This window comes from Salmo salar, chromosome ssa18, assembly GCF_905237065.1.
Source record: "Salmo salar chromosome ssa18, Ssal_v3.1, whole genome shotgun sequence".
In the NCBI taxonomy this organism is placed as follows: Eukaryota; Metazoa; Chordata; class Actinopteri; order Salmoniformes; family Salmonidae; genus Salmo; species Salmo salar.
The window spans coordinates 4,067,416-4,077,199 of NC_059459.1; the positions used below are offsets into that span (position 1 = coordinate 4,067,416).

Sequence of the window (9,784 nt, forward strand, 5' to 3'; positions counted from 1 at the left end):
TCATTATTGTTGGTTTATTTTGCTAGCATAATACGAACCATCCTGATCTCACAAGCTTACAGATCAGGATGGTTCGTATGAAGCTATTATTTTGCTACAGGTAGCCTAGCGGTTAGAGCGTTGGGTCAGTAACTGAAAAATTGCTGGTTTGATTACCCGAGCCAGCAAGGCACTTAACCCTCATTTGCTCTAGAGGTGCCATCCTACTACCCCTCACCCTGTAAAACAACACATTTCACTGTACCTATCCACTGTATGTGACAATAAAACATATTATCTTCTTTTTTATTGCCATGGAACAGCTCATGATCTCTCCTGATGAAGAACAGTTCCCGGACACCCCGTTGCAGCATTTGGCCAGACCAAGCCAGCAGTTCCAACCATCTACCGGCTCCCCCACTGAACAGAACTGACGGCAAGATCTGAACTCCAACAGAAACCAGGAGCCAACAAGATCTCCACGCTCCACCCGAAAACACCATGCATCACTGCCCTCTCCCAAGTGTCACCGCTGTGACACCAAGCCCAGATCATTCTCACCCTATCCGCTGACTCTGTGAATCCCCTACGTCTTCCTCTGCACCGATGCCCAGTCCAGGCACGGTGTCCAGTCCCGCTCCAAGGCCAGAGCCTTTCTTTGCGCCGGTGCCCAGTCCAGGCACGGCATCCAGTCCCGCTCCAAGGCCGGAGCCTTCCTCTGCGCCGGTGCCCAGTCCAGGCATGGCGTCCAACCCAGCTCCAAGGCCGGAGCCTTCCTCTGCGCCGGTGCCCAGTCCAGGCACAGCGGCCAACCCAGCTCCATGGCCGGAGCCTTCCCTTGCGCCGGTGCCCAGTCCAGGCATGGCATCCAACCCAGCTCCAAGGCCGGAGCTTTCCTCTGCGCTGATGCCCAGTTCAGGCACGGCGTTCAGCCCGGTGCCATGGCCGGATCCGGGGTCTAGGCGGGGGCTACGACCCGCACCGGAGCCGCCACCGACACTAGTCACCCCCCCCAACCCTCCCCATCTGGTTTCAGGTTTTGTGGCCGGAGTCCGCACCTTTGGGGGGGTACTGTCATGCCCTGACCATAGAGATCCCTCTGGGTTCTGTTCTAGTCTTTTAATTTCAATGTTGGTGCTCTTAGTATGGTTACCAATTAGAGGAAGCTGATGTTCGTTGTCTCTAATTGGGGATCATACTTAAGGTGTCCCTGTTCCCACCTGCTTTGTGGGATTTTGTTTTGTGTCTGTGCATGTTGCACCACTGAGGTCACGTTTTCATTGTTGGTTATTTGTTTTTTGGTAGTTTCACTTTGAATAAAGATGTGGAACTCAAATCACGCTGCGCCTTGGTCCGCTCTGTACGACGATTGTGACATTTATAGTGGTTTTGGAGCAGTGGCTTATTCCTTGCTGAGCGCCCTTTCAGGTAATGTCGATATAGGACTCGTTTTACTGTGGATATAGATACTTTTGTACCTGTTTCCTCCAGCATTTTCACAAGGTCCTTTGCTGTTGTTCTGGGATTGATTTGCACTTTTCATCTCTAGCAGCCCGTCTCCTTCCTGAGCGGTATAACGGCTGCGTGGTCCCATGTGTTTATACTTGCGTACTATTGTTTGTACAGATGAACATGGTACCTTTAGGCGTTTGGAAATTGCTCCCAAGGATGAACCAGACTTGTGGGGGCTTACAATTTTTTTTCTCCTGAGGTCTTGGCTGATTTCTTTTGATTTCCCCATGATGTTAAGCAAAGAGGCACTGATTTTGAAGGTAGGCCTTGAAATACATCCACAGGTACACCTCCAATTGACTCAAATTATGTCAATTAGCCTATCAGAAGCCATGACATAATTTTCTGGATTTTTCCAAGCTGTTAAAAGGCACAGTCAACTTAGTGTATGTAAACTTCTGACCCACTGGAATTGTGATACAGTGAATTATTTGTGAAATAATCTGCCTGTAGACAATTGTTGGAAAAATTACTTGTGTCATGCACAAAGTAGATGTCCTAACCGACTTGCCAAAACTATAGTTTGTTAACAAGAAATTTGTGGATTGGTTGAAAAACGAGTTTAAATGACTTCAACCTAAGTGTATGTACATTTCTGACTTCAACTGTACATATCTACTAAAAATCTGATTCATCTAAGATGATAAGCTGGCTATAGCTAACTAGCTAGCTCAACTAACAAACATCAGTGTTGTTAAAATACAACAGTTCATAAGTCAGTGTTCATTAAAAACACTACAGATGTAGGATCTTAAATTGATCACTCTTTTGTTGATGATTACTTTCCTGCACAGCCAAAATGCAAACTTGTAGTGTATTTGAGTTTGAAAAAGACTTACACCTTAATACAACCACAGTGTGGCCTTCAAAAAGGCTTTACGGCGAAAGCATAAAATTAGATTATGTTAGGACAGCGCCGAGACAAGAAAAACCACACAGCCATTTTCATATATAATATATATAAATATTTTTTGGAGGATGGCTTGCCTGTTTTGCATATTATTTTGGCATTAATACAGATCACATATCAGTTTGCAAAAAATATATACACTATCGCTCAAAAGTTTGGTGTCACTTAGAAATGTCCTTGTTTTTGAAAGAAAAGAAAAATGTTTGTACATTAAAATAACATCAAATTGATCAGAAATACAGTGTAAACATTGTTAATGTTGTAAAAGATAATTGTAGCTGGAAACGGCAGATTTTTCATGGAATATCTATATAAGCGTACAGAGGCCCATTATCAGCAACCGTCACTCCAGTGTTCCAATGGCATGTTGTGTTAGCTAATCCAAGATTATCATTTTAAAAGGCTCATTAGAAAACCCTTTTGCAATTATGTTAGCACAGCTGAAAACTGTTGTGCTGATTAAAGAAGCAATAAAACTGGCCTTCTTTAGACTAGCTGAGTATCTGGAGCACCAGCATTTGTCGGTTCGATTACAGGCTCAAAATGGCCAGAAACAAAGGAATTTCTTCTGAAACTAGTCAGTCTGTTCTTGTTCTGAGACATGAAGGCTACTCCATGCAAAAAATTGCCAAGAAACTGAAGATCTCATACAATGCTGTGTACTACTCCATTCACAGAACAGCGCAAACTGGATCTAACCAGAATAGAAAGAGGAGTGGGAGGCCCCGGTGCACAACTGAGCAAGAGGACAAGTACATTAGAGTGTCTAGTTTGAGAAACAGATGCCTCACAAGTCCTCAACTGGCAGCTTCATTAAATAGTACCCGCAAAACACCAGTCTCAACGTCAACAGTGAAGAGGCGACTCCGAGATGCTGGCCTTCTTGGCAGAGATCCTCTGTCCAGTGTCTGTGTTCTTTTGCACATCTTAATCTTTTCTTTTTATTGGCCGGTCTGAGATATGGCTTTTTCTTTGCAACTCTGCCTAGAAGGCCAGCATCCCAGTCGTCTCTTCACTGTTGGCGTTGAGACTGGTGTTTTGAGGGTACTATTTAATGAAGCTGCCAGTTGAGGACTTGTGAGGCATCTGTTTCTCAAACTAGACACTCTAATGTACTTGTCCTCTTGGAAATCGCAAATTCAACAATGAGTCATTTGGAAGGAATCAGTGGCTAACTGCAAGCAGTGCAAAGCATCCAGTTGTAACGGTCGTCGTAGTAAGTGGACCAAAGCGCAGCGGGTTGAGTGCTCATTATATATTTATTTAGAACACTTAAGAAAACAAAAACAAGAAAAACGTACGAACAAACAGGATTACAGGCTAAACACAGCTATGCAATCACAACTTCCCCCAAAACCCAAACAAAACACACCCCTCTATATAGGACCTTCAATCAGAGGCAACGAGGAACAGCTGCCTCCAATTGAAGGCCAAATCAATAAACTAAACATAGAACTAAAAAGACTAGACTAGAACATAGAAATATGCTAACATAGAACATAGCCCAAAACCCCGGAAAACACTAACCAAACACCCCTCTACATAAACACACACCCCGAACCACATAAAACAAATACCCCCCTGCCATGTCCTGACCAAACTACAATAACAAATAACCCCTTTACTGGTCAGAACGTGACAGTACCCCCCCCCCAAAAAAAAATACAGAAAAAAATAAACACAAAATAAACCCCCCAAACTAAAGGGAGGGAAGGGAGGGTGGCTGCCATCACCGACGGTTTCTGTGCTACACCCCCCCCTCCCCAATCCTCCTACTGTGGAGGTGGCTCAGGCTCTGGCCTTAGTCCCCCACCTAACCTGTCCACCCCCGCTGAATACATATTTAATGTTACCCCTCCCGAAGTCTCTGTGCTATGGCGCATCGCTGAAGACCTCGGGCTGATGTGCGTTGCGGGAGACCTCAGGCTGGTGCGCGTCGCTGGAGACCTTGGGCTGAAGGGCGACTCTGGCTGCGCCGATTCCGGACTGTCGGGCGACTCTCGCTGCGTCGATTCCGGACTGTAGGGCGACTCTCGCTGCGCCGATTCCGGACTGTAGGGCAATTTCGCTGCGCCGATTCCAGACTGTAGGCCGACTCTCTCGGCTCTGAACTGTGGGCCGTCTCTCTCAGTTCTTGACTGTAGGCCCTCTCACTCGGTTTCGGACTGTAGGCCGTCTCACTCGGTTCCGGACTGTAGGCCGTCTCACTCGGTTCCGGACTGTAGGCCGTCTCACTCGGTTCCGGACTGTGGGCCATCTCTAGACAGGGCATTGTTGCCGGAAGCTCTGGACAAGGCACTGTTGCCAGAAGCTCTGGACGAGGCACTATTGCCGGAAGCTCTGGACGGGGTACTGTCGTCGGAAGCTCTGGACTGGGCTGATGCACTGGAAGCCTGATGCGTGGGGCTGGTAGTGGAGGTACCAGACTGGAGACGCACCTCAGGGCTAGTGCGAGGAACAGGACGAGTTGGACTGGGCTGACGCACTGGAAGCCTGGTGCGTGGGACTGGCTTTGGATACGCCAGACTGGATACACGCACCTCAGGGATAGTGCGAGGAGCAGGAACAGGACGAGTTGGACTGGGCTGACACACTGGAAGCCTTGTGTGTGGTGCTGGCTTTGCTAAACACAGTTATGCAATCACAACTTCCCCCAAAACCCAAACAAAACACACCCCTCTATATAGGACCTTCAATCAGAGGCAACGAGGAACAGCTGCCTCCAATTGAAGGCCAAATCAATAAACTAAACATAGAACTAAAAAGACTAGACTAGAACATAGAAATATACTAACATAGAACATAGCCCAAAAACCCCAGAAAACACTAACCAAACACCCCTCTACATAAACACACACCCCGAACCACATAAAACAAATACCCCCCTGCCACGTCCTGACCAAACTACAATAACAAATAACCTCTTTACTGGTTAGAACGTGACACCAGTAGCCTGCTATTCAATGGAGTGGCTGTGTTTTTTTTCAACGAATTCCCACCATAAATCCAGAGAATGCTAGACTTTGATGACAAAGTTTGATGACAAAACCAGCGCTCCACCTTCATGTTTAAGTGAGCACATCACATGCCAAGGTGAGTCCAAAAAATGTATTGTATGATTCTGCATAAATGATGTAATATGCAAGGGAGATATGTATACTGTAGCTAAGTAATACTATACTAAGTGTATGTTGTGTAGTAAGCTGTTAGTAGCCCATGTGCCTCACCCTAATAATTTGGTATATTTTCAACTCATAATTTCACCTAACGTTACTGTTCTGACGCAGTGGTGCTGCACATGTAGCCTGTAACCTGTTTTTGAGAAATGTCATCTAATATTGTCAAAGCTTTCATTTTCTGATTATATGCCTCCTTTATTTATCCTACGGTTCTGACTTGGTGTACAGGGAAAATACTGTAAGAGCAGCCCATGTTCTGCATTCTGACGCTGTTCATTTCAAAAGTGCTGAACACATAGTTATATTGAGTACGTCTGTCATCGCTCGCTCATTAATGTCTTAATCGAAATTACGGAATGCCTCTTATCCGCTCATCGTTCATCTCAATTGTCAGAAGAAACCATATTTGTTTAAGCAAGTCAGCTATATCAGCTATGTTTTTTTTTAAAGGCATTAAACAAGGCTGAATTAATTGTTTCGCTGCCAGACAAGGCTCCGCTGATAGCCAGGTGTAGCGGTGGTAAGGATTCACTCCATTGTGCTGGAAAGAAAGCTCTGCTGTTGGGACAGCTTTATGTGGGCCCTAACAGTTTGTGTGCACAGCTTGTCGCCGTTATAGTGCAATGAATGTATTGTTTAGTGTTGTGTTGTAGTGTCTTTGCTGGCATGCATGTAAAAAAAAAAAAATGTGTTTGCCCCACCAAGATTTACATGATGTAATCTCCCGTTAGTAGCGTTTTAAGAAATCCAGCACTAACCTGCAGCACAGTGCTAAATTCTACCTGTTGGTTGAAATGGGCCCATGATGTATTTAGCTGTTGTATAAACAAAGGTTTAAACAATCAGGGAAACCTTTGCATGTCATCATGACCATTGTTGCGCCATCCTATATTTTTTTTGGGGGGGGGTTGAATTGACAAAGTTATGGATCTATAATCTATGGATCGCCTCATCTGGCTTTGTAAAGACTCAATTTAATATGATTTATTAAGCCTTTACTAAGCAGTGCTTACGTCACCCTTTAAAAAACACTGGTTTATGTCATAAATTACAGTGGGTTATGTCACATTTGACATTGCTAGTTATGTCACATGGTTATGCTACATTTATGAATCCTTTATAGAGCATGACATACGGTTAGAGATTATGTGTGACCCATTTATGTCTTGCTTATGAAGCCTTTATGAATGATTTATGAAGCCATCATAAGTTACACTTTGTTTAAAGCGGGACTGTATAATCAGTAAAGCCCAATATTAGTGGACCATATATTTCCGTTATTGTGATCTAAACTACTCAAGTTATAATATGCTCTAAATGTGCAATTTAGCAGAAGCTTTTATCCAAACACTGAGTGCATACATTTTCATTATGTATGTGATCCCTGAGGAAATTGAACGCACAACCTTGGTGATGCTAGCATAATGCTTTTACCAACTGGGGCACACAGGACCACATTGATCCAAGTCACATTTACATTGATTTCAACAACAACTTGATTCCAAATAAATCACCTTTGCTGCGTCTACTTCTTCAGAACCATGAGCACCACACACACACACACACACACACACACACACACACACACACACACACACACACACACACACACACACACACACACACACACACACACACACACACAGTCTGAGCCACAGGATTAGGGGATATAGACTATGTAGAGAGTCCTGGATTGGTCTTGTAATCTTGAAGCCATCTTATGTTGGAGGGAAATTTGTTTACGCTAAGATTCCCAAAAATGATTTATAATAAAAGGATTTGCGTGAGAATTCATGAATTAAAGACGATACCTTCCGTCTCCTTGATTAAGAACTGGATTTTCCATCCTTTGCCAAATTTAGAGAGTCAACCAATTCTCCTGGTGAGAGGTTATATGTGGGATGAACAGGCAGAGAAAGATAACTGTTCTCATACCAGAAAACCTACAGAGAAATAAAAATGCTGATAGGGAATGTTGATAAACAATGGTTGAATATAAAATATAAGATAAACCATAAGCTTTTTGGTCTGTAAGGTGAACATATTTATTGACGTGCTACTGCTACCGGAACACCATCACAGGTTAAGCCTTGTTGACACATCAGGCCTTAATGCTCAAATCAGTTTAGATTTTTAAATCCGTTTTGGAATAGTGACTGTCCAAACAGCAATTTACAAATTACCAAATCAGATTTGTGTTTATTCAGATAGCAGTCATTTCCTGACATGGCTACGCTAGTTGTCATAGTAACGATGGGTGTGTACGCAGTGGTGTAGGCTGATTGGTTCTCGTGCTTCCTATTACTTATAAGTTATGTAGCAAGCTAAGGTGACAACAATGCCTGTCATGGACATTTCCCAGTTACTTTGAATGTTCAAGTGTAAGAACAATTTTAAAGCCTCAAAGGATAACATGATCCGACTTTCAAAACAAGTCCTTTTCAGCTAGCCACCACAGTCAACTAGCTAGCTAGGTAGCTGTTTAAGCTTTCTAGCACATTCACTAATTTGTTTGTAAGCAATGAACAAGCTAGTTAGCTATCACATGTTCTTTCTTGTCAAACTGTCAACAGAGTAGCTAGCAAAGAACAAGATATGCCAAATAAAAGTCTAAAAACCACTTGAGGGCAAATAAATCAGATTTGACTGTTCAGACACAAGTCTATATGGTCAGCAATCAGATTTGTATCTGATTTCAAACCACCTACGAAGGTGGTTTGAAATGTGGCTTGTAATATCCGATTCTATGTGGATTTTTTGCTGTTCAGACTGCAGTGTGAACAAGACTTTAAGGTCACAAACATCACTTTTATCTAAACCAATATATTTTTTTTTACTAACATCTCTCTTACAGGAATATACTGTCCACAAAACAGAAACTGTACAATACACATTGCAAGCATATACTGTACCTTACACTACCCACTCTAAAGCTTTTGAAAATCATGATACAAGCGAGGATGATGATGACAGAGCAGAAACAGACTCTAGAGGAGAACTAGGGCTTGGCCTCTATTTCTAATTAAATGCATTGCTCCTTTGTCACAGCATTTCCACGGACACAGGAGGATTGCCATAGCTCTAGGCTGAGCCTCACCATGCTACTACTGACATCAATGTTTTATTTATCTGTCTATTTTTCACCCACAAATCTAGCCTACATCAATTCCTCATCCATCAGATGTACTGTACAGTAAAGAGTCCAATAAAATGAATGCTAAAGCATATAGCATGATAAAGAATAAGGCGGAGGACACGCACACACGCATGCACACACACACACGGGCTGATGACAGAGGCTGGGTCTGTTAGAGGATAGGCTGGTGTGTTCTGCTGCAGTGGGGCACAGCCCTGCTCCTCTATTCATTTGTCTATCTTTGGGTGCAGCTAACTACATGTAAACACCCTTGCTCCCACCGCACACACCGACACAAATAAATACACACTCGCACAAACACACCATGATTAGACACAAAATACGGTATCCCTTTGTCATCCTAGACATCTGGATCATTGAGAGAAATGAATCTCATAAATCCTCAGTCACTGGCCTGTTCCTTCTAACCCTCCTCCACATTGTACAGGACAAACCCCCCTCTCTCTTACCGTCCAGTCCGAAGCAGGAGCCGATTTTCTGGGCGTAGTTGCAGAGCCCACCATCATAGGGAGGCTGCTTGTGCTGCTGCACCGTACTCCTCTCTCCCATCTCTTCTACACACACACACACACGGTCCCGTCCCAGCACTGTTTCACTTCTTCCTTCCCCTTCTCCTCAATAATGCAGTCTTTTGCACGGACACACACACACACACACAGAGGTACACACACACACCGAGAGTCACACACAAGGCCAAATGCACGCGCACACACTCACACACACACATGCAGACAGAAAAGTGCTGAGGTGGAGGGTCTTCATGCTGCTGAGTGTGAGCAGGCAGCCCTGTCCTGTTGTCAGACTAAGGAGAAGCCAGGGGATTGGGTTACTGCTGTGGTGCGATGCGTTCCCATTCAAAACCGACTCTTGAGTCTGACAGATTCTGCTGCAGTGCAACAGGTAGGGAGAGCTTGCTGGTCCTTCCCAGAGGAAGGGTGGGGCTTTGGACAGGAGGAAGAGGAGTGCAGGACTGGGGCTTTAAGGATGGGAATGGAGACAAGAAGACATCCCTGACTATTCTATTGCCTACCAGGAAAACATCTCCAT

At 44.2% G+C, this 9,784-nt stretch overlaps 1 protein-coding gene across 10 annotated transcripts in view; it reads right to left on the reverse strand.

Annotated features, from left to right (window-relative positions):
* ablim1a (actin binding LIM protein 1a) overlaps positions 1-9,574 on the reverse strand; it is a 136,547-nt gene extending 126,973 nt beyond the window's left edge. For 4 of the 10 annotated variants that reach the window (XM_045700647.1, XM_014154411.2, XM_045700645.1 and 1 more), the window contains exon 1: positions 9,187-9,572. In XM_045700647.1, coding sequence (XP_045556603.1) covers positions 9,187-9,286 — 100 coding nt within the window. In that variant the 5' untranslated portion in view covers positions 9,287-9,572. Of the gene's footprint in view, positions 1-9,186 lie in introns of all 10 variants that reach the window. The other 6 variants (XM_045700650.1, XM_045700646.1, XM_045700651.1 and 3 more) reach the window with 4 other exon arrangements.
* Positions 9,575-9,784: the final 210 nt, after the last annotated feature.